The sequence below is a fragment of the Polypterus senegalus genome, chromosome 5, assembly GCF_016835505.1.
Source record: "Polypterus senegalus isolate Bchr_013 chromosome 5, ASM1683550v1, whole genome shotgun sequence".
Taxonomy (NCBI): Eukaryota; Metazoa; Chordata; class Cladistia; order Polypteriformes; family Polypteridae; genus Polypterus; species Polypterus senegalus.
In genome coordinates, this window is record NC_053158.1 from 205,570,367 (window position 1) to 205,593,980 (window position 23,614).

Genomic DNA, 23,614 nt, shown 5'->3' on the forward strand with positions numbered 1-23,614 from the left:
CATCTATAATATAGTGCCTTTCATCTCCTATATATCATATAGTGCCTACTGTCTATATGTATTATAGTGCCTTTAATGTCTATAATGTAGTGTCTTTGACATCTATTTATTATATATCGCTCTTTCTTTCTGTTATTTACTGCACTTCCTATCTATAATATTGTCTCTTAGAATGAAGTGAAAGTCAGTATATGATGGATATGAAAGACACTGTGATTAAAAGACAGCTAGAGAAGGTGTTCTATGACATATAGTTGATTACAAAGCAACTACCAGACAGATATGAAGCACACAATATAATACAGTAATCTCAGTCTGTTGTATTTTCCCTTTCCGATCTCTCTATCATTTGGTGTCTTTGACATCTCTACATCTCTCTATCTATCATATAGTGCCTTTCACCACACCAAATGAATAGTGCTATGGCAGTTGTAGACCACCGGGGCACATTCAGCTGCTCTAACCCGACACAGACAGGCTGGCACACCCAAGTTCCAGTCCAGTACACACGTTTTATTTACGGGAGGCGCTTTTCTCTGCTCCCCAGCACACAGTACACAAAGCACAGCACACTTCTTCTCTCTTCTTTCTCTTCCTCTTCCCCTCTTTGTCCTTCGTCTCCACTCCTCCCGACTCTGGCTCTCTGAATTGTGATGGCCCTGCGAGTGCTCCATGTGGCTCATTAGTCAGACCTGGAATCGCTCCCAGATGTGGTGAGAGTCCAATGTGGGTCTCTGCAGCTCCCCCTGGTGGCCCCCATGGAACCCATCAGGGCTGTGCCAAACTCCAACTCTCCGCATACTCTGCAGGAATCCATGGTGCCACAGCCACCCAGGAGAGATGCCCTCTAGTGTCCCGGGGGAGGTATTGTCCTGCAGTTGCTTTCTCCCCTGGTCCTTCCATACAGTTGGTGTCCCAGCTGGGTAATCCGTCACACAGTCAATCTCCTTGGACTGGTTCTCACTGTGGACAGATGCCTCATCAATTCAAGTGAGTTATTTGATAAATAGAATTCTGTCCCAAAGAAAAATGCTGAATAAAATCCTAAAATTGCATTTTCCAATCCCTACTCTGTGACCCTAAATGATTTTCATCACCTGCCATTGCTCACATTATAGAAATGTTGCAACGCAGAGTTCACAAAACATTAAAAATATAACGAGCTCATTTTCAAGAACAGGCCTGAAACTCCAAGTAGGCCTCAAAGCAAGAATGTAGGCCTGGTCCTGAAACTCAAGAAGCAGGCTTGTGGCCTACACACACGAATGGGGCCTAAACCTGTAAATCTGAGACAGGACAGGGGAACTGTAAAAACGCAATTAGTTGCTTGAAATAATAACAATTTAATAATAATATATATTCAAAAATTAAGAGAATAATTTCCAAATCATCTCAAAATATACAAAATGAAGGATAGGGTTTAATGTTTTATTTACAATTTGAACTGACTGAGGCTAGTCTGCCAGGAAGCCTAAGTTAATGTCCAGTTGTGCAGTGGGGTGTCCAGGCCCAGTAGACCAAGCTTGTCCTTGAGGTTCTGTATGCACGTACGCATTTCGACCCGCCAGGTGGGGTGCGGGGGCTATGGTGTCAGTGGAGTAATTAGGACGTTGAGCAAACTGGAGCTGATCCATTATGGGGGGGAAAGAGTCTGAGTATTAATGTGGGCCTTGACCAGACTCTCAAAACACTTCATCATAATGGGAGTGAGTACTAGGGGGCGCTAGTCATTGACACCTTCAACAGGGGTACAATAGAGGAGACTTTGAAACACGGCCGAATGACAACCCCAATTAAGATGTGGGCGACTGTGTGCTAGTTGGTCAGCACATGCCCTGACCGCACAACCAGGTGTGTTATCCAGTCCTGCAGCCTTTTTTTGGGTTGACTCTATGCAGACCATCAGCTAGTTTGAGATGTTGCATCTGCTCCTCTTGATGAGGAGTAAACTTAGAGGTGAGACGAACAACCCAAGTACTCCGCATCGGGCTGAGGTTGGTCCCCCATAGCTCCTGCGTCAGGAGGCCCCAGCCCTTTGGGCTCAGCATATAATAGACCTGGACAATAACAAACAGAATTAACCATAAAATACAAATGATTCATATATGAGACATTACACAATAAAAAAAGAAGAAAGAAAGTCACCTTCATAAAGAATTAATCAAAAAGCAATATATCTCTCTCTCTATAGAATATCCAACATCTGTCTGTACGGCTGTCCACTTTTCACGAGAGAACTACTTAACGGATTTAGATTTTTTTTTTTTTCTAGAATTTGCTGAAACATTCCAGTTGATTTTGCGACTTGTTTCATCACGGCAAGTATCATAGTTCACTTGCGGTATCGTTACATTCGCGTGAATCCGAGAGAGACGCAGCAGGCAGCGGGGAGGGGGCATGGGACCCTCCTCACTCACGCGCCAGCCTCAAGACATAACCTTAACTAGTAAGTTAGTGTGCGAGAGAACTACTTAATGGATTTAGATCGAGTTTTTAAATAGAATTTGCTTGAACATTTTGGTTGATTTTGTAACTTCTCTCATCTCGTATCATAGTTCGGTTGTGGCACCGATTTATTTGCATTCATCTGAGAGAAAGGCTGCAGGCCGAGGGGAGACGGAGGCAGGGCCCTCCTTACTCACGTGCCAGTCGAGCTACCCGTCACCACGTGTTGGAGTGCATCTCACCTCCGCTTAGCTAGCGATACCTGTTTGTTCAGCCGACATTATCATCTAGAGATTGTTAAGGAGTAACATTTGATGTTTTTGACAGAGAGATCAGAGCTACATGTGTTTTAGAGGGTAGAGGGTATCTCATTGGCAGAGATTTCATGGCCACCTGCTCTTCTCCCCACACAGGGGGTGCTCTACCATCAGTGCTGAACACGATCAGTTACAGTGCCAATGTTTGACGTTCCACCAGGCCAGAGATACCTTTCCAACTTTTTACGTTTTTGGCAAAGAGATCACAGCTGCATTCTCTCCCCTGATAGTAAAACCAAAAATATCGTATATCAAGACGCCCTCGGATATGAAAGCTATCAATATAAATTCTTCCATCCATCCACTTTCCCACCCTCTATATCCTAACTACAGGGTCATGGGGCGTCTGCAAGGCAGGAAACAAACCCCGGGCAGGGCGCCAGCCCACCACAGGGCACACACACACACACACTAGGGACAACTTAGGACCCCAATGCACCTAACCTGCATGTCTTTGGACTGTAGGAGGAAACCAACGCAGATACGTGGAGAAGATGCAAACTCCATGCAGGGAGGACCCGGTAAGCGAACCCAGGTCTCCTTACTGCGAGGGAGCAGTGCTACCCACTGCGCCAACTGTGCCACCATATAAATTCTTTTCAATTCAAAATATTACTTTTTTTTTATTGATTTTTAATGTTTGTCCTGTTTCACTACTACGTGGGCGGATCCATGGCGAACCCAGGTCTCCTTACTGCGAGGCAGCAGTGCTACCCACTGCGCCAACCGTGCCACCATATAAATTCTTTTCAATTCAAATTATTACTTTTTTTTTTATTGATTTTTAATGTTTGTCCTGTTTCACTACTATTCAAATTATTACCTTTTTTTTATTGATTTTAATGTTTGTCCTGTTTCACTACTACGCGGGCGGATCCATGGCGGACAGCGAGTGTATAAATAAACAGAAACATGCAGGTTTTTAAGGATTTTTGTAAGCAAGAAAGATAACCAGAAGATTTTAACACAAAGCTAAAATTCGTAGTCAAAAAGGGAAATCCATGCTAGAGCCGAAAAAGAGAAACAAATCAGGCAACCAAATCACGAGGGCAAAACGAGAATTGGAAATCGATGGCAAAAAGAGATAAAAAAAACAAAAAGTGAAGTAGAAACCTAACCCTAGGGGCCTACGTGTTCAAGACGCTAACTGACTCTAGAGCGGATATTGAAGAGAGAATGTGCAATGTGGCCGCCGGCACATTTTCATCGTCATATCGTATGATGTAGTTGACGTCCTCATGAAAAGTAAAGAAATCGCATTGAAATCATAAAAAAAGAAAAATACCTCAAAAACATTCTATGCGATAAAAAATAAATAAATACACCAAGATGTACATATAAAACACGCCGTTACAAAAATAAAGAAACAAAAGCCCTGGGAGGAACAGTTATATGGCTGCAGCAAAGTGCTGTGGAAAGGCAACGTATAAAATAAAGTTTTATTGTTGATTCAGAGCTGCTTCCTGGTTATCCCTCCCCACCACCATCTTGCATATTTAGATCTGTAGATGTGTGCAAGTCCTTTAATCCATTGATGGGAGCTGTTTATGTGTGTGTAGCTGTATCCAGCAGGGGGCGTTAGCTCCCTGGGAGTGAGTTCTTTTGTAATTGCGGTGTGTTACATAACCCAAAACTATATACACTGCTCACAAAAATTAAAGGAACACTTTAAAGAAACACATCAGATCTCAATATGAAGTTGGATATCTATACAAATAACGACAGGGCAATGTCTTAGGAACAAAAGGATGCCAAGTCTTTTAATGGAAATAAAAGTTTTCTGCCTACAGAGGGCTCAATTGTGTAGACACCCTAAAATCAGAGTGAAATGAAGATGTGGCAGGCTAGTCCATTTTTTCAAAAACTTCATTTCTGCTACTCAAAATGCTTTTCAGTATCTTGTGTGGCCCCCCACGAGCTTGTATGCGTGCTTGACAACGTCTGGGCATGCTCCTAATGAGATGACGGATGGTGTCTTGTGGCATTTCCTCCCAGATCAGTATGAGGGCATCCCTGAGCTGTTGTACAGTCTGAGGAGCAACCTGGCGCCTAATGGACCGAAACATAATGTCCCACAGATGTTCTATTGGGTTTAAGTCAGGGGATCGTGAAGGCCATTCAATTGTTTCAATTCCTTCATCCTCCAGGTACTGCCTGCATACTCTTGCCACATGAGGCCGGGCATTGTCGTGCATTAGGAGGAAACCAGGACCTACTGCACCAGCGTAGGGTCTGACAATGGGTTCAAGGATTTCATCTCGATACCTTATGGCAGTCAGAGCACCATTTCCTACGCAGTAGATGTCTGTGCGTCCCTCCATGGATATGCCTCCCCAGACCATCACTGACCCACCACCAAACCTGTCATGTTGAACGACGTTGCAGGCAGCATATCGTTCTCCTTGTCTTCTCCAGACTCTTTCACGTCTATCACAGCTGCTCAGGGTGAACCTGCTCTCGTCTGTAAAAAGTACAGGGCCAGTGGCGGACTTGCCAATTCTGGTGTTCTTGAGCAAATGCCAGTCGAGCTCCACGGTGCTGGGCAGTGAGCACAGGGCCCACTACAGGACGTCGGGCCCTCAGGCCATCTTCATGAAGTCTGTTCCTGATTGTTTGGGTAGAGACATTCACACCAGTGGCCCTCTGGAGGTCATTCTGTAGGGCACGAGCAGTGCTCAGCCTGTTCCGCCTTGCACAAAGGAGCAGGTATCGGTCCTGCTGATGGGTTGAGGACCTTCTACGGCCCTGTCCAGCTCTCCGAGAATAACAGCCAGTCTCCTGAAATCTCCTCCATGTTCTGGAGATTGTGCTGGGAGACACATTAAACCTTCTTGCTGCAGCACGTGTGGATGTGCCATCCTGGAGAAGTTGGACAACCTGTGCAACTTCTGTAGGGTTAAGGAATCGCCTCATACTGCCAGTAGAGATGATTACTCAAGCCAAAACTAGCACGAGTGGAAAACCAGCCAAAAAAGATCAAGAGGGAGAAACTTGAAATGACCTCCACATGTAAAACCAGTCCTGTTTTGAGGGTTTTCTAATTGTTGCCACTTTAGTGCACCTGTCGTTAAGTCCATGAACACCAATACAGCTGAAAGTGATTAACAATGACCTCAGCTGCTTAACCAACCAGAAAATTATCAGACAGGTTTAATTGATTTCATGCCAGGCCCAATAAAAAAAGTGTTCCTTTAATTTTTGTGAGCAGTATAGATAGGATATAAAAGGCGATACCCCTCCATCAATAATACGGCGGTAAGAAGTCGCAGAGGAGAAATAACTTTGCATTGTTTAATGACGGCTTACGCTGCATAGCAGACGAAGGAAGCCAATGGCAAGATCCCAGTTCGGGATTTGGGGGCCCAATGTGTAGGGTCTGCCATTTTTGCCATTCCAGTGGAGGGATTTTCAGGATCGGATGACGTTATCTCCCATCTCCCAAGATGTATTTGCACAGAGTACAGTGACATATTACACTTATGCTTATTACATTCCACCCTTTGTCACTGTGTCTGTGACAACTACAGGGTGGTCCAGATCTAATTATGCAGGTCCAGATTGTCTGGATGACTTTGATTTATGCGGGGACGATTCCAGTTCGGCGTGAAGACGATTCTTCATGTCGTCAATTCGCACACTTCTCAATGGTCCAGGATTTATCGAGTTATTTTCTATGTGATAAACTTAATAAGTTATAGCGTAATGAAAATTGCATGATTAGATCTGGACCACCCTATATATTTTATAAATCTGCCTTCTCCTACTCACATGCACAGTTGACACAGAGCCAGATTTAGCACAGGGGTTCACCACATAGAACTGCTAGGCAAGCATTATAATAGAAGACAAGACAGGACAGATAGACACAACTGGGAAATGGCCAGTCAGACTGAGGACTGCAAGTCTAGTCAAGTTGGGGAGCCTCCACAATACATTGAAATTGCTCAGGATCCCGGTTGGCAACCTCCCAGGTAGACACGCGGTCCAGTGCCACCCTCCAGAAATGACCCTCTATCTGCCGCTGCCAGGTGTTATGTGGATGACCCCTTGGCCTGGTCCAGCCACTTGGGTCCCCAACAATGAGGGTCTTAAGAGCTGGATCACTCTCGGGTAAACCACGCCACATGGCCGTAGTGCCAATGCAATTAATGTGCATCATTCGGGACTTCATGAGCAACACAAAGTCAAACCAATGGTACCCAAGGATTTTCTAGTGAGACACACATGAAGAAGTCCGGTCTTCGTCTCTGGTCACTGGAGAACGTCCATGTCTCGCAACCATATACCAAGACAGGAAGTGACCACGACTCTAAAGACTTGGACCTTCGTCCTTTTGCAGATATCAGGAGCACCACACACTCCTCTCCTGTGACCTCATGACCCCCCACGCTCTCCCAATCCGTCTACTGACTTCATATGAAGAGTCACCAGAGTCACATGAATGTCACTGCCGAGGTCAGTAAGCCTCTCAATGACGAGGTCGACACTCTCTCCACAAACAGACACACTGCTGATGGCCGTGCCCAAGAGGTCATTAAAGGCCTGGCTCTTTGGTTTTTATCAGGACCACTCACTCAGTCTCTCGAACGCCTCGATCACAGCCTCCATTGAATCCATGAAGATCACAGCATCGTCAGCAAAGTCAAGATGCGTGGATCTTTCTTCACCAGCAGATGCCCCCCAGCCGCTGGACCCCACGACCCTGCCCAACACCAATTCCATACAAGCATTGAGCAGAGTAGGAGCAGAACACACCATTGACGGACCCCAGAATCAGAATGAGGACTGCTGTGTACTATTTTTTGTCTGTCAAAATCAGCATGACATTGTATCCTCTTTTCCCTTGTTCGGAGCTGCATGATTCACCTAAGTGGGGGCCTGCACGTGAAGAAAGATTATAAAGCCTTGGAACATTGCCCGGCACACCTTTGAAGTCGACGGATGGATGGGAGAAAATTACATCCGATCCTGAAAATCCTTCCAACGCAGCGATGAAAATGGCAGACTCTACACAACGGGCCCCCACTCCTAAACTGAGTTCTTGTCATGGCTTCCTTCGTCTGTTATGCAGCGTAAGCCGTCATTAAAGAGAGCAAAGTTATTTCTCCTATGTGATTTCTTACCGCCGCATCACTAAGAGAGGGGTATCACCTTTTTATATTCTATCTATATAGTTTCGGGTTATGTAACACGCTGCAATTACAAAAGAACTCATACCCAGGGAGCTAACACCCCCTGCTGGATACAGTAGCGTAGTCATCAGGATCGCCGTAAACCTCCTGTCAGTTATGCTTGTGACTTTCTCCTGCCTCTCCCCTAAAGCGTAGACTATTGGAAGTACAGACCTTTGTATCTGCTGTTTAACACTGTTATCCGTGTCTCAGGCAGAAGTACATTTAAGCTCCATAGATATTGATCGGGCAGTTCTGTCTGGTTTAGAATCTGGAGTGTAAAGTCCTTTTCTTTTCTTTTTGAAAGTTTAAACCAATCTTCCTGCTGTCCTTCAGTTTCAGAGGAATTTAAGACGTCTGTGGAGAGTGGACTGTCACCCCAGGACCCCTCTTCCAAGCCCACCTTGATTTTGGCGCCATCTAAAAAGGCTCCGTCTTATACCGGTGACCACCAAGAGACTCCAGTGAAACAGTCGCTGTTCCTCAAACAGCCCCCTGCTCTTCCTCCAAAACCGCTCTCCAGGATCCCAAACCATATCGCTGGTAAGCGCGGCCTCTAAGCTGCTCCCCGTCTTCTTTTCGCTTTACGGGATGGGATGGTGTACGTGCCATCTGAGCAGAGGGTAGGATTTTTTTCCTGTATTTTCTAGATTTCTTTCCTCCTGTCATGTCATTGTTGAGAATTGTCCCAAAGGTGCTCAAAAGGTTTAAATGGGTGTGTGCTTCTATAGTGAATTCTAGTGGCTACTAATAAGCAGTCCAGCTCTGTTTATAGAGTGTTAATTATCCTAAAGTATATAAACTAATAACTGAGTGCGCATTTAAACTCTGGACACACTCGCACTCTATTGTCAAAGGTATTGGGACGCTTGTCTGTACACACTGTGGAATATGACCCGGACACAGACAGGCAGACATCGTTGGTTTCAACCCACGCACGTTTATTCACAATAATATTTACAAAAGTGAAGCACACAACCCCAAAACTCCCCCAAAGTCCAGGCCTCACAATGCCTCTCCCTTCAGGCCGCCACCACTCCTCTCCTCCAAGACTTCGTCCTTCTTCCACCCAACTCCAGCCCTCGAATGGAGGGAGGCGGCCCTTTTTACTCCCCACCCGGATGTGCTCCAGGTGCCTCCCGATTAGCTTCCGCTGGCACTCCCCTGGTCTTCTTCCTCTCCTCAGGCATTGCGGCGCCCCCTGGTGGTGAGCACGTGCCCCTATAGGGTTGTGCTTCCAAGCTCAATTCCCGTGGTCCCCAAAGTCACCAGGGCGGTCACCCCCCTCATGGTCTGGAGGAGGCGTAAGCACATGAACACACATGAACTTTAATGACACCCCCTTCTTAATGTGGAGTCGGCCCACCCTTTGCAGCTCTAACATCTTCATCTTTTCTGGGAAGGCTCTACACGATGTGTAGGAGTGTGTGGATGGGAATGTGTGACCAGGAGAGCATTTGTGAGGTTGGACAGAAGGTCTGGCTCGCTCGCAGTCTCCCAAAGGTGTCCTGTCAGGTTGAGGTCAGGCCAGTCAAGTTCCTGCACACCAAACTCACTCCTCCATTTCTTTATAGACCTTGCTTTGTGTGCCAGTGTGTGTGCCCAGCCATGTTGCCATCCCCAAACTGTTCCCACAAAGTTAGGAGCATGAAATTGTCCAAAATGGCTTTGTATGTTGAAGCATTAAGAGTTCCTTTCACTGGAAACTAAGGGGCCAAGCCCAACCAGCACACCATAATGCCCCCCTCCACCAAACTTTCCACTTGGCACAATGCAGTCAGGCGAGTCCCATTCTCCTGGTCAGACTCGTCCATCGGATTGTGTGATTCATCACTCCAGAGGACACGACTGCACTGCTCTCGAGTCCAGTGGCGGCCGGTGGGCTTTACACCACTGCATCCGACACTTTGCATTGCACTTGGTGATGTCAGGCTTGGCTGCAGCTGCTCGGCTTGGCCATGGAGACCCTTTTCATACCATGAGGCTCTCTCTCTATGCTGCACTGTCCTTGAGCTTTTGGTGGTCTGTAGCTATTGACTCTACAGAAAGCTGGCGACTTCTGCCCACCTCAGCATGCGCTGTCACTGCTCTGTGGCCTTCCACTTAGTGGCTGAGTTGCTGTTGTTCCCAATTGTTTCCACTTTGTTATAACACCACTGACAGTTGACCGTGGGAATATTTAGTAGTGAGGAAATGTCACGAATGGCACAAGTGGCATCCTATTATGGCACCAGGCTTGAATCCACCGAGCTCCTGGGAGCGAGCGACCCATTCTGCCACAAATGTTTGTAGAAGCCATCTGCATGCCGAGGAGCTCAATGTTATACACCTGTGGCCATGAAAGGGACTGGAACACCTGAATGCAATGATTTGGGGGGTCCAATACTTTTGGCAATATAGTGTACTTTGAAAATATTTTAACACTATGGAAATTTCCAGAGACCGGAAGCTGCCTAATAGTAAGCCGTTATATCTGATGGGGCCGATCTTGAAAATGGTGACACGGAGAAACACAATAATTCAAGTCTTTTGCACGAATAAACGACAGAAATAACAAACTCGATGGACTCACTGGACTGATTAACCACAATTTGTTGTACCGGTGGCCGTTTGCCTGACGCACCTCCATCAGTGGCCATGAGGTGAGCTGCAGGGTCGTCCGCTGGTGTCACCGTTCACCGATGTTCAAACTGTAGGGCTGTTGTAGCGGTCGTAACCCCAATGATTCACCACGTGTATAGTGACATGTTAATTACGGATTGCACGTCGACCCCAAACTGCCTTCGGACCCCTTCCGGTTGCGCCAAAAGATTACATCAACTAATGAAATTGTCCAAAAATGACACAGAGAAACGGTGCAATGAATGAATTCTACGCAAATCACACAGACTTCCCAGACGTGTGCCGATTCTGAAACTGCCCACCACCTCTTACAACGCATACAGTATACAAATAACGTTAGAATCATGGACCCAAAATATCCCACAACGTCCACTCAGTTTAGTTTTCTTCTTCTTCTTCTTCTTCTTTCGGCTGCTGCTGTTAGGGGTCACCACAGTGGATCATCATCTTCTCTCATCTTTTCCCGTCCTCGTCATCTCACTCTGTCACACCCATCACCTGTATGTCCCCTCTCCCCACATCCATAAACCTTCTCTTAGTCCTTCCTCTTCTCCTCTATCCTTAACACCCTTCTCCCAGTATACCCCTCATCTCTCCTCTGCACATGTCCAAACCAACGCCATCTCGCCCCTCTGACTTTGTTTCCCAACCGTCCCACCTGAGCTGACCCTCTAATGTCCTCATTTCTAATCCCGTCCATCCTCGTCACACCCAATGCCAATCTTAACATCTTTAACTCTGCTGGATATCTGCCGATGTTTCAGTTCTTCAGACGTGTCATCCCAGAATACGAGATTATTAGTTGCTCACTCTGATCTCGATCCTTTCAGCTGTCCAGTCCACTGGACTCCATCAGTGTATCGGGATTTCTACGAGGTGGCCACCACCAAACTGTAGAGGACGTTGGTGCTCCACAAGAAACCATCTCATTCCTGGCTTCAGAGAGCTCACGCCTTTCCCCTCCGCTGTAAAGCTCGGCCTGCTTTTCTTCGTCCCTTCCTGCCTCTTCGCACTCTTTTTTAACTGGATATCCGCGTCTGTTTCCATGGCAACAGACCCCTTACCTCACAAAGGTCCTCCCTAGTGACATGTATCCAACCCGCCCATCTTGCACTATACAGGAGGTGTGTTCAGACGGAGACGGCGTTCACAACGAGAGACAAACGGCAAACCAGCCGATAAGTTTATGTGGCAGCGCTGCACTGCGACACCTAGTGGCATATTTCAGGACCGCACCCTACTCCCATGCTTTGGACCGATTCTGGGACTTGTTGGGTTCCCGGTTGTGAATATAAATGAAGGAACGGATTTCTCCAGACCTCCATAGGGGGGAAAAACAGACCCGAAATAACACAGAATAAAGTAAAAAAAAAAAATAACAGGTTGGACTTTTGTAGAAGTCCATGGAAGGACAAGAGGAACAAAATAAGAGATACGCAGTTTGTGTGTCTTTTTTTTATAACAGAATGGCTGGCACGTTCTACTCGTTTATTTAATTTGCCACCAATGAACTAAAAGAAATAACAACTTTAGTGGCTCACGTGAAATGACAGCTCGTCCGCCGGCTGCCGCTCTCAATCGTCCCCTCGCTTTCGCCGCCGTCCTATTTGATCGTATTTCAGTTCTCTACCAAATATTGACGTAGGTGCAGGAATGTTTTGCCAGCAGCAATCGGCTCTTCATCCGCTTTGAAGCAAATCTCATTTGCATTGCGGCTCCCACTCGCTTCTTTAGTTCGACCGATTTATAAAGACCCCTGCAGGCCCGTTACTTCTGCATAGCCCACGGCGGCAGGCGCTTGTGCCAGTTACTGTGTTTTTGAAATTTTATTGAAGAAGCTCTGTAAGTTTAGACGAGGACTCGATCTTCAGCCCCGTGTAGTTTGTTTGTTTCTATCGACTTCACATTGAGTCAAGATGGTCCGGCGAGTTGTGCTGCCTTGTCGAAATACGCTGCACACGCAAAGATTTACACGTTTAAAAGTCCATCCGTTATCCAACCCGCTATATCCTATATAACTACAGGGTCACAGGAGCCAATCCCAGCCAATACAGGGCGCAAGGCAGGAAACAAACCCTGGGCAGGGCGCCAGACCACCGCAGGGCACACACACACACACTAGGCACAATTTAGGATCGCCAGTTCACCTAACCTGCATGTCTTTGGACTGTGGGAGGAAACTGGAGTACCTGGAGGAAACCCACGCAGGGATGACCTGGGAAGCGAACCTGGGTCTCCTGCCCACTGTGCCACCGTGCCGCCAACGTTTAAAAGTCAAAACCTAAGATTTTCATGGTGTTACTCCTGATCAGCCAACGTGTTTTTCTAAGGTTGCACAAATCGGTGACACAGGAGGTGACATGTATGCTGTGCGCAACACTTTTGGAGTCGCATTTCTGTAGGTTTGACAGAACATCGGTACACGATTTAGTTTAACGATTCCGTCGTTGCTGTTTGGTATTTTTATTTCTTTTGTAAAGTTGTCATTTTCCTTCGCTTCACATTTTTTTTTTTTGTGATTTTTGCCCTCTTGGTCAGAAAAGGGTAGAGTTAGGGATGAGGTGCTGCCTCAAGCAGAGGACTTTAAGCATGTCAGGTCTTCTTCACGAGTTACGAAAGAGGGGGAGCGGGGTATTGGCAGGGGCATTGGGGTTATGTGGACGTTGTACCCGTCAGTCGTGGTGAAGGGAGAGTCTTACTGAAAGCTGGCCTGGGATCACTGCGGTGAATGGGACATCTGGGTATCTTTACTCAGAAATTGGTGGGTGGATGGATGGAATTTTTGTCTGTCCCCGTGATCCCTCCGTCTCTTACTTTAAGCCTTCAGGTGGGTCCTGATTGCCACAGTTGCTTGCTGTGATGGTGCTGCCAGGTTTCAACCCTGGCTTGAGTGCCCTCTGTTTTTTATTTGCTCTTTTCTTTGTCTTTTATAGTACAAGGGTGTTGTACCGTGTTAGCCATTACGGATGTAGTGAGAAATTAAGCAAAATGGCCCCTTTTATTGGCTAACGAGAAAGATTACAATATGCCAGCTTTTGATTGCATCGCGCCTGAAGAAGGGGCCTGAGTTGCCTCGAAAGCCTGCATGTTGTAATCTTTCCAGTTAGCCAATAAAAGGAGCCGTTTTGCTTAACGTCTCACTTTGTCTGTTACAGACACAGCCATTTACCGATTTATGGCTGACTGAGTCGAGGCAATTAATAATAAGTAATAATACATTTCATTTATATAGCGCCTTTCATACAGCCGAGGGCCATCAGAAAACAAGTCGGTAATAAAGTCCTAGAGATTGACAACACCAGCCATGGTAGGAAATCTTTTGGTCTTCTTCTTCTTCATCTTATTATTCCTATTATGATGCTAATTATTTCACAGGGTCCCAAATGTTTTCTGACTCTTGCAGGACCCTCTAAGTTTTGTTTTCATCAGAGCTGCTCCACGAAGCTAATTCTTACTCATTCGGCTCACACCTCGTTCTGTATGGCAGGGTTTCTTAACACAACCCAGCTTTGCCTTTTATAAAATTCATTGATGGGACCCCCTTGCAGCAGCTGCAAACTGTCCCCTTGGTTAAATGAGCTTAGAAACAGGGAAACCCACCTCAACGTTTAATTTCAGAGACAAAAAGATGTCGCAGGGAGTGAGATCTGGTGAATACGGGGAAACGCGAAACAACAACCACGTCATTTCTGGTTGAAAATCCTTCAGCTGATAGCACGATGTGGGCAGAGGTGCGTAGTTCCGGTGTTAAATCTACTTTTATACCCGCCATTTCGGTGGTCGTTTTTTTTTTTCCCTTAATGCTTTCCCATTAGACGCGTCAGCAGTTCGGTGTAATGTCGCTGATTCACAGGCTGTCCACGGAGAACAAAAGTACTTATGAACAAGTCCATCGGTGTCGAAACATGCGACAATTTGTAGGGCTGTTGTAGCGGTCGGAACCACCACGTTTATAGTGATGTGTTAATTACGGATTGCACATTGACCTTCGGACCCCTTCCAGCGGCACCAGAAGGAACTGGGAACTGGGAAATTGTGTCAGCTAACAATTCACACAGGCTCACCATAGGTTCCTTCCCTGGCTTTTATTTAAATTAATTTTGTATGTCTTAATGTGAATAATTCTTTACATTTATATAGCGCTTTTCTCAGACAGAAGGGAGCCACTTCAACCCTCACTAATGTGCAGCACCCACCTGAATGATGCGACGGCAGCCATTATTGTGCCAGTACGCTCACCACACGTTAGCTGTGAGGTGGTGAAGTAATGAGAGCTAGGTAGCCAATCAGAGACAGGGGGTGATGAGGGGGTCAGACTGACCAGGGCATCCGGATACACCCGACTCTTAATGAAGGACACCCAGGGATCTTTAATGACCAAAGAGATTCGGTTTGTACGTCTCATCCGAAGGGCACGCTTCTAGTCCCAGTAGTTCATGAGGAATCATGTGACAGCTGGACAGACCTCAGAGTTTTAAATATATAAACTAGTTGTTCTACCTGTTCAACACTAGCTGAAATCTAAGGAATGAACACGAATGATCGCAATGCACCATCTATTGGAATGTACTTTGCGACGTATAAAGTAATAAAGTGCACTGCATTTGTCATTTCAACAGAAGACGCATCACAAACACTTACAGTAATAGAATTCATTGCTGCAAATGATGGTAATGCGCCATCTGTTGGAATGATAAAAGTATAGCATATGCCTTTATTATGTACAGTACCATTTGGTATGGGATTCCTAAAGGCAGTGTTAATGTTTGTGATGAACCATCTGTTGGAATGACAGAGACACAGTAAACGGAAAGATATCCAGATGCTTATTTGTAGTAATAAGAAGGATTACTACACATACTTGTGATGCGCCATCTGTTGGAATGACTAATACAATGCATATGTCTCTGTTATATGCCATTTGGTACTGGATTCAAAAAAGCAGTGTTAATGTTTGTAATGCACCGCCTGTTGAAATGACAGGCACATTGCTACTGGATAGATACACAGACACTTATTTGTAGTAATAAGATGCATTGCTACACATACTTGTGATGCACCATCTGTTGGAATGACTAATACAATGCATATGTCTCTGTTATATGCCATTTGGTACTGGATTCATAAAAGTAGTGTTAATGTTTGTAATGCACCGTCTGTTGAAATGACAGAGACATTGCTACTAGATAGTGTCGGAGATATTTGGGTAATAAGACGGCGGAATGCCTAGGAAGGCCGGAAGAGGGCTTATGCTCACCTCAGACCACGTGAGGGTAACCACCCTGGTTCCTTTGGGGGCCAACCCTGTAGGGGCCCGTGGTCACTACAAGGGGGCTCCCCATGCCTAGAGAGCCCTGGACCTCAGCACTCCCGCCACACCCGGGTCGGCGGAAGGTCACTGGAGGACACCTGGAGCACAGCCGGGTGCATATACAAGGGGCCGCCTCCCTTCAGATGATGGCTGGAGTCGGGAGTGTAGAAGGACAGAGCTTGGTGGAGGAGGCAAAGAGGCGGCCTGAAGAAGTGAGGCACTGTGTTGTGGCCAGGACTTTTGGGGACTTTGGGAGTTGTTGTGTGCACTTGTAAATATGGGCTGTGTAAATAAACGTGTGTTGGGTGACGTTAACATGTCCGCCTATCTGTGTTTGGGCCGGCTACCACAATAGATACCACACAGACATTTATTTGTAGTAATTTAATGCATGACTACATATGTTTCTTATGTGGTGTCTGTTGAAATTTGAAATGACAAATGCAATGGATATCTCTCTTTTATATGCAATTTGGTATAGGTTTTGCAAAAGCAGTATTCATTTTTGTGATGCACCATCTGTTGGAATGAAGAATGTAATGGGCATGTGCCTGTTATGGGCCATTTGGTACTGGATTCATAAAAGCAGAATTAACTTTTGTGATGCACCATCGGTTGGAATTAATAATGCAATACATTTCTGTTACTACAAATGTTTGTGGTGCACCATCTGTTGGAATGATAGAGACATGGCAACTGGACAGACACATAAGCACACAGACACTTGTAAAAATAAAATGCATTATTACATGTTTGTGATGTGCCATCCGGTGGAATAACAAATGCACAGCAATCGGACGGGTGCACAGATACATAGACACAGAAACATTTATTTGCAGTACTAAAATGCATTCCTACAGATGTTTGTGATACACCCTCTGTTGGAGTGACAAATGCATGGCAATTGGACTGACACACATGTACCCAGATACACAGACATGTATCGTTTATTTCTGGTGGATTTAGGACAAATTAATTATTTAACATTTCCTTTTGATTGTGGTTTTTAGTGTCATTTTGGTTGAAGTGCCCACCCATGTTGGCTTTAGGTATTTGACCTTAGCTTGTCCCTTTACATTCATATTTATTTATTTGACTGCTGTTTCTATCCAAAGTGACTTACAAGATTTGAGATGCAACTGGTTACATTTCATTTTGTTTTTTCCCAATTGGAGCACAGGAAGGTGAAGTGACTTGCTCGGGGTCACACAGTGTCAGTGGTCCCTAGACCCCGACTGCACTGGTCCTATGTGCTTTATTCCTACCGTCATTTCCAGCCAGACAGTAGATGAACAGGAACCAACAAGCTCTGACTCACTGAGTGCTTTGTCATCGTCTGAATTTTGTCACTTGTTGGCCACACAGGCAATGACATGAATTTTGCAGTACACTATACAAATATTTTTTTTCTGTTTTTGCTCTCATTTTCTGTAATTAATTGTTGTCATTTTTTTCTTTCTTCCACCTCCAGACTCAGGCCAGCCCATCAAACTGCCCTGTATGCCGGGAAAGCTGTCTCCACCACTACCTCCAAAGAAGGTGATGATCTGTGTGCCACCAGGTGGCATGGACCCCACTCTTTCTTCCTACTCTTCACAGAAGTGCCCTCAGCAGCCCTTGGCACCTCACCATCACACCCTCCTGCCGTCACAGCTCTCGGCTCATCCTCACCCTCTGCAATATGGAGGCTCCCACCTTGCCTCTGGACCGGGCCCGATCTCCATCCACCCACCAGTACCATCGAGCAGGGTGATTGAGGAGCTCAACAAGACACTTGCCTTGACAATGCAGCGGTTAGAGAGGTATGGCAACAATTAATCGGCCTTTGTGACAATTGAGCAGTGGTTGGCACACTCTGTTTGATTCGTTTAGTTCTCTTAATCAAATCGCTGAAGTGGGGGTGGTGCCCATCCGGGCAGCATCAGAAACAAGGCGGGAATCAAGTTGGGATGTTATTAGGAAAGAGTCAGTGCTGTACCCTCGGCTCTTTTCTTTTTGTTTAATTACATTGTTGTCCTTTAAAATATTATTTTATTATATTTTGTTATAGATTATGTTTTTCTTTTGTATTTCAATGCAAATATTGCTCTGTGAGTTCATTTGGTATTATTGTTATAATGAGTTTTATTCTTTCCTTTTTGTTGCCTTCCTACAAGATCTAGTCCATGCCATACATGAAATGCAGGGTTTGGGGCGCCAAGGATTATGATTTTATAATCACGTCTTGCATTATGGAATATTTACAAAATTAATTTTTTTAATACACAATGCCATATTATCCAAAGAAGCACTTTAAGTGTTGCCATGGTGATCTTTTCTAGGAATATATAAAATGTGATGTCATTCGGAACACTGGCACTTTCAGTTCTGGAGTATCCGATCATAGGATTCCTGCGTTGGTGTGCTTTGTCTACTCTTGGTTACAAGCTAATCATTTTCTGGTGAAACTAGCAGGGGGCACCACCAAGCTCCAAAGTCCAGAACCCAGCACACCCAATATTAGTCTCAAGTTCAAATAAAAGATTTTGGACATTTAAAGGACATTTATAGTAAACAGGAAAGCACATTCCCATAAGTCTGTGCTTTTGAATTGAAGACGGGACATTTGACCAACGAATGAGAGGGAGGATCTTTATTGGCCCAATTCTCAGGAAGGCTCTGCCCTTCTGACAGCTCTGTTTCTCCCTTTCAATCACGCTCAATCTTATACATGGACTTTCTCATTGGCCTATGTGTCAGGATGGCTCCGCCCCTTCATGGCAACTCTATCTACCTCACTCAATCACACACAGGTTCCTTTATTGGCCCACTTCTCAGGAAAGCTCCACCCCTTCTTGACCACTCTCACTCTCTCTCTCTCTCTCTCTCTCATTCAGTCGCACACAGGAGCTCCTTTATTGGCCCACTTTACAGGATGGCTCCCTCTTCCTGACAGCTCTCTCTCTCTCTCACTTTCGTTCACACTCAGTCTCATACATGGGCTCTGTTATTGGCCAACTTGTTGGGATGACCCGTCGGCTACTTGACAGCTTTATCTCTCTCACTTAATCGCATGCACAGACTCCATTATTGGCCTGCCCCTTCTAGCAGCTTGCTCTCGTTCTCCCTCTCTCTCTCTCTCAATCACACACACACACAGGGGCTCACTTACTGGCCCACTTATCAGATGTCATGAACTTGTTAGTACCTTAATATAAAGTCTGATAAACTGTATTAAAAAAAATCCAGAAGAGGAACAGTCTGTCAACAAAGGGGAACAAAGAATCTTTCAAAATATATATTACAAAAATGGTCTACAAATGAGGAATGATGGGCACAGAAGGAACTGCCTGAAGTAGGCAGTCCAGTAGCAAACCAGTGCCAATACAAAATTCAAAATAATGTTCAAAAAGCAAGCATAAAGGTCACAAAAATCCAGAAATCCACAAAAGCACAGAATTACACACAAAAACTCGCCCACACCACCAAGTGCATTCAGTGTACTGCAGGGGGCTGCTTGTTTCCACAGCTTTTATAAGGCAGAGGGTGGTCTCTTGACAGTGATGGACAGGTGACCCCGCCTCTTGGGGAATCCAATGACAAAATATAAGGAACTCAGTAGAAAAAGTATAGATGCAAAAAACTTTAATAATACAGAAAACTAATATAAAAAACATAGAAAAATGCAAACAATTAACACAAGTAACAATATTAACATAAACAAAGCAATCAAAAAATGAACAAAAAAAGACATGAAAAAGAATTAAACCATCAGCCAGGGGAGGAAACCTAAGTGAAATATAACACATGGCTGGCTCCGCCCCTTCTGACAGCCCCATGTGCTCTCTCTCAACCACACTCTTTATTGGCCCTCTACTTAGGATGGCTCCGCCCCTTCTGACAAACACCCCCCCTCCCATCCGGTCTAACACAGAGAGTCATCTTTATTGACCCATTTCTCTGGATTTCTCCAGCCTTTCTGACAGACCCCCTCTCTCTGTGCCTCTCTTGTCTTTTTGGATTGGTTTACACCCCACCAAAATTTTCATGCTAAAAACAGCCTCGATGTCCCACACTTTAATAAACTTCAAGTGGTCGTAATGGAGGAAATAAAAGTTGATCTTGTGTGTGGTGCCCTGTCAGCGAGCTGCGACTCCTTTGTCCTTCTAGAACTGAGGCTAACTCTTGAATTCCGACGTTGGATCGGCGCCCTCTTACAAAGCAGCCGAGTTTATTTTTAACACGCTGTTAGCGATGAAAGGAATGAGGAACGGGAACTCAATTAAATTTACATCGTTAAAGAGTGCAGATAAAGAAATTAAACTTTAATCGAAAGATCATAAGAGGCTGACCTCGGAAAGATCATTAATTAGATCTGAACATAAGTCTGTCCGTCCCCTTGGAGTCCAGGTTTAGAGGGGGTGTGACTAAGTCAAATTAGGGTGTGTGTGTGTGTGTATTGGGGTCTATTAGAATCTGGAAGGGTTGAGGTTTCTGATCATCAAAAAAATAATAAAAATAAAGGAGGGTGCACAAGGTGTCAGCAGTGGGAGGAGGCTTTAGTTAGTGTTATCAGTAATGCTGCATCTGCGGGACCCCCTATGTAGCTCTGAGGAGGCCTGAATGATCGAGGGGCGAGTGGGGCCAGATGTGAATATGTTTGAAGACAACTGTGAGTGAATTAGGCTTAAATGTGGGTGGGAACAATTAGACGGTCCGCCCAGTGTGACATTTCTAAACCAATCCAAGCTGTCATGAAGGAGGAGCTTAAAGTCGGGGCGGAGATTTAAACATCAAAGACCAGCGGAGCTCAGCCTCAGGTGGTGAGAGTCGCTTTAACAGAAGGCCCGCCCCCCCAGTAGTGATTGGGCAGTGGGTGGGCTGTTACTTAGGCAGGCTAATGAATGTGGAATTCATTATTTTTGTCATATCAAGGATCTGAAGTATTTCATTTTAATGTCGTAGCAGGTTTGTACCTTTTATGTGACGCAGCAGACATTCCCTGTCATGACTTTATTTCAAGGGAAGCAAAAAGAAAAGACAAGTCTGCAGGGGTCACTTCTCAGTCACATCTAGATTTATATTTAGGGAACAATGTCCCCGCTGATCATAAGGAGATGGCTTTAGCAACATTATAGAGTCCTGAGCAGTCTAAACGGTCACACATAATGGAGAAGAGGGATCACTGTAACACTCCTGTAGCCACCAGGTACACTTCTTCGTCTTCTTCATTCGGATGCTCCTGCTAGGGGTTGCTACTGACCATAAAAAAGAACAGATGCCCCAGTGAGCATCCAAAATCAGGCCTCCTACTGGTTACCCTCCTAAGACATTTGTTCATTTAAAAGTGCTCCCCCTGGTGGCACTCTATTTTCCAGGTCTGTTATTGGGTTTGAAGGGCTTCTTCTTGTGGCACAATTTTCCCTAGGATACTCACCAAGGGTCAAGTGCTCCTCTAGTGGCATTTGTCTCCTCAGGTCACTTAATACTCGTTTCCCTGGGTGATGTTTCTAGAGAAAAACTGCTTACCATTGGCACTCTAGTTAGCATTTGCCAGGCTAAGTACCAGTATAGATTAGATACTTCCCCAATGGCATTCCTTTTCCCAGGCCAATTACTATGGGCAAAATGCCCCCTCAGTGGTACTCATCCTACAAAATCAGGATTCCGATGCTTCCTTCCACCCAGTCTAGTGCCACTCCATTTCTCAGGTTAGTTCAAAGGGACAAAGTACTCCCCTTGGTGACATCCCTGTTTCTATGCCATGATCTGGAGGAACATGCTTCATGTAATGGCATGACTTCTCCCAGAATAGTTACTAAGGAGTTCATGGCGCCCCTCCAATGACACTCCTTGTCTTTATGTAGTCACCTTCTTTTCCTAAGGCCAGTTACTAGGGTTGAACTGTGGACTAGTTAATGACAAAGTGCTCCCCTTGTTGCCACTCCTTTTCCAAGGACAGTTACAAGGGGTGAATCTATCCCTAAAATGACACTCGTTTTCCAAGGCCATTTACCGGGTACAAAGTGCCCCCCAGGTGGCCCTCTATTTCCAAGCTATTTATGAGTGTTGAAGTGCCCCTTGTAGTGTTGCTCCCTGTCCTCGGTTATTTATTATAGGCAAAGAGCTCCCTCTAGTGGCGTTACTTTTCCCATGTCTATTACTAATAACAAAGTGCCCCCAGTTGATAGCACTCCCCCTACTAGACTATTTTCTAGAAGTAAAGTGTCCCCTTGTGGCTCCTCTTTTTCTATGCCAATTACTGGGGTGCACTGCTGTTCCCAAGCCATTTATCAAGGGGTTAGGTGCTCCCCCTAGTGGCATCCCTTCTCCTGGTCTAAATTATTAGGGGGATAAAGTGCTCCCTCTAATTGTCTAGTTACCAAATGCTCCCCCTGGTGGCACTCTATTTTGATGCCAGTTATGAAGGTTGAAGTGCCCCTTGTAGTGCTGCTCCCTGTCCTCGGTTATTTACTATAGGCAAAGAGCTCCCTCTAGTGGCATTACTTTTCCCAGGTCTGTTACTAGCAACACAGCACCCCCTGCTGGTAATGCTTCTCCTCCTATGCTACATACTGGGGACCTCTAAAAGGGTTTAGTCCCCCCCCCCATGACATTCCCTTTTCCAGTCTGTATACATGGGGGTCGTGAAGTGCTCCCTTTAATGGGCTACTTACCAAAATGCTTCCCCTTGAGGTACTCCTTTTCCCAGGAACAAAGTGCCCCTGGATGGCAGCACTCCCCCCTCCCATGCCAGTTTTAAGAAATGAAGAGCCCCCTGTTGGCACCCCTATTTTTTTTATGCCACTTATTTCAGGCGAATGCCCTATTTAATGGTACTGGTTTTTCACAAACTAATTATCAAGGGGATAAGTGCTCCCCCTGGTGGCACCTTCTTTAACCAGGCCACTAACCAGGGCATCCACTTCATGTAGTTGTACTCCTTTTCTTTGGCTAACTGCTAGGGGTGAAGTGCTCCCCCTATTGGCACTTCTTTGCTTTGGCTAATTACACTTTATTTCTGACATATTTAATGTCTTCTGCTTGTGTAGCCTACCACACAGACAACATGAACCTGTTTTCCTGGCACTTCATATCCCATTTTATTAATGCAGCACACATTGAACCCCAGGATCAGGTGGCAATCTGCTGATGGGGCTTCGTAGAGGAGCACGGCCTCCCCGCTGCCCTCTGCCACCCGTCCATTATTCAAGGGGAAGATCCGCCTGTGATTGACACCTTACAAAGACCTCAGGGAATGATGGGCTGGATGGCAGACGGTAACACCAAGCCTGCAAAAAGAGCTCGGCTCCACATCAGGGTGGTGATGCCAAAAAAGAAAAAGAAAAAGTTGCTCTCACTGTGGATGCTGTGCCTGGCATCGTGCGCGCCGGAAGGTAATTTGATCTCATTTTGTTTAATTGCTTCTTTCCACGCATCTGGGCTGAAGTTACAGCTGCCTGCCCGTCTTTTGTGTTCTTTGCGTGCAAGACGGCCTTAACCCTTTAGATGCCCAATGAGCCAAAAGAGAGGAGGTAAAGGGCACACCTGCAGTGTCTACTGCAGCCTCAATCTCACAAAGACCCTTCGGGACCATGAGACCTGTGCAGGGTGCAGGTGGGGGTACTCTTAAGGTGGAGGATGGCCACCATGGACCTCAAGCTCACCTTATATTTCTGGGGATGGCTGGCACTTTTTTCTTTGTTTCTTTCTTTCTCTCTCTCTTTCTTTCTTTCTTTCTCTCTCTCTTTCTTTCTTTCTTATATTTC

At 45.6% G+C, this 23,614-nt stretch overlaps 1 protein-coding gene across 7 annotated transcripts in view; it reads left to right on the forward strand.

Annotated features, from left to right (window-relative positions):
• LOC120529827 (phosphatase and actin regulator 1-like) overlaps positions 1 to 23,614 on the forward strand; it is a 269,957-nt gene that overhangs the window by 201,499 nt on the left and 44,844 nt on the right. For 4 of the 7 annotated variants that reach the window (XM_039754010.1, XM_039754016.1, XM_039754009.1 and 1 more), the window contains 2 exons: positions 8,270 to 8,476; positions 17,338 to 17,668. In XM_039754010.1, coding sequence (XP_039609944.1) covers positions 8,270 to 8,476; positions 17,338 to 17,668 — 538 coding nt within the window. The remainder of the gene's footprint in view (positions 1 to 8,269; positions 8,477 to 17,337; positions 17,669 to 23,614) is intronic. The other 3 variants (XM_039754013.1, XM_039754012.1, XM_039754014.1) reach the window with 1 other exon arrangement.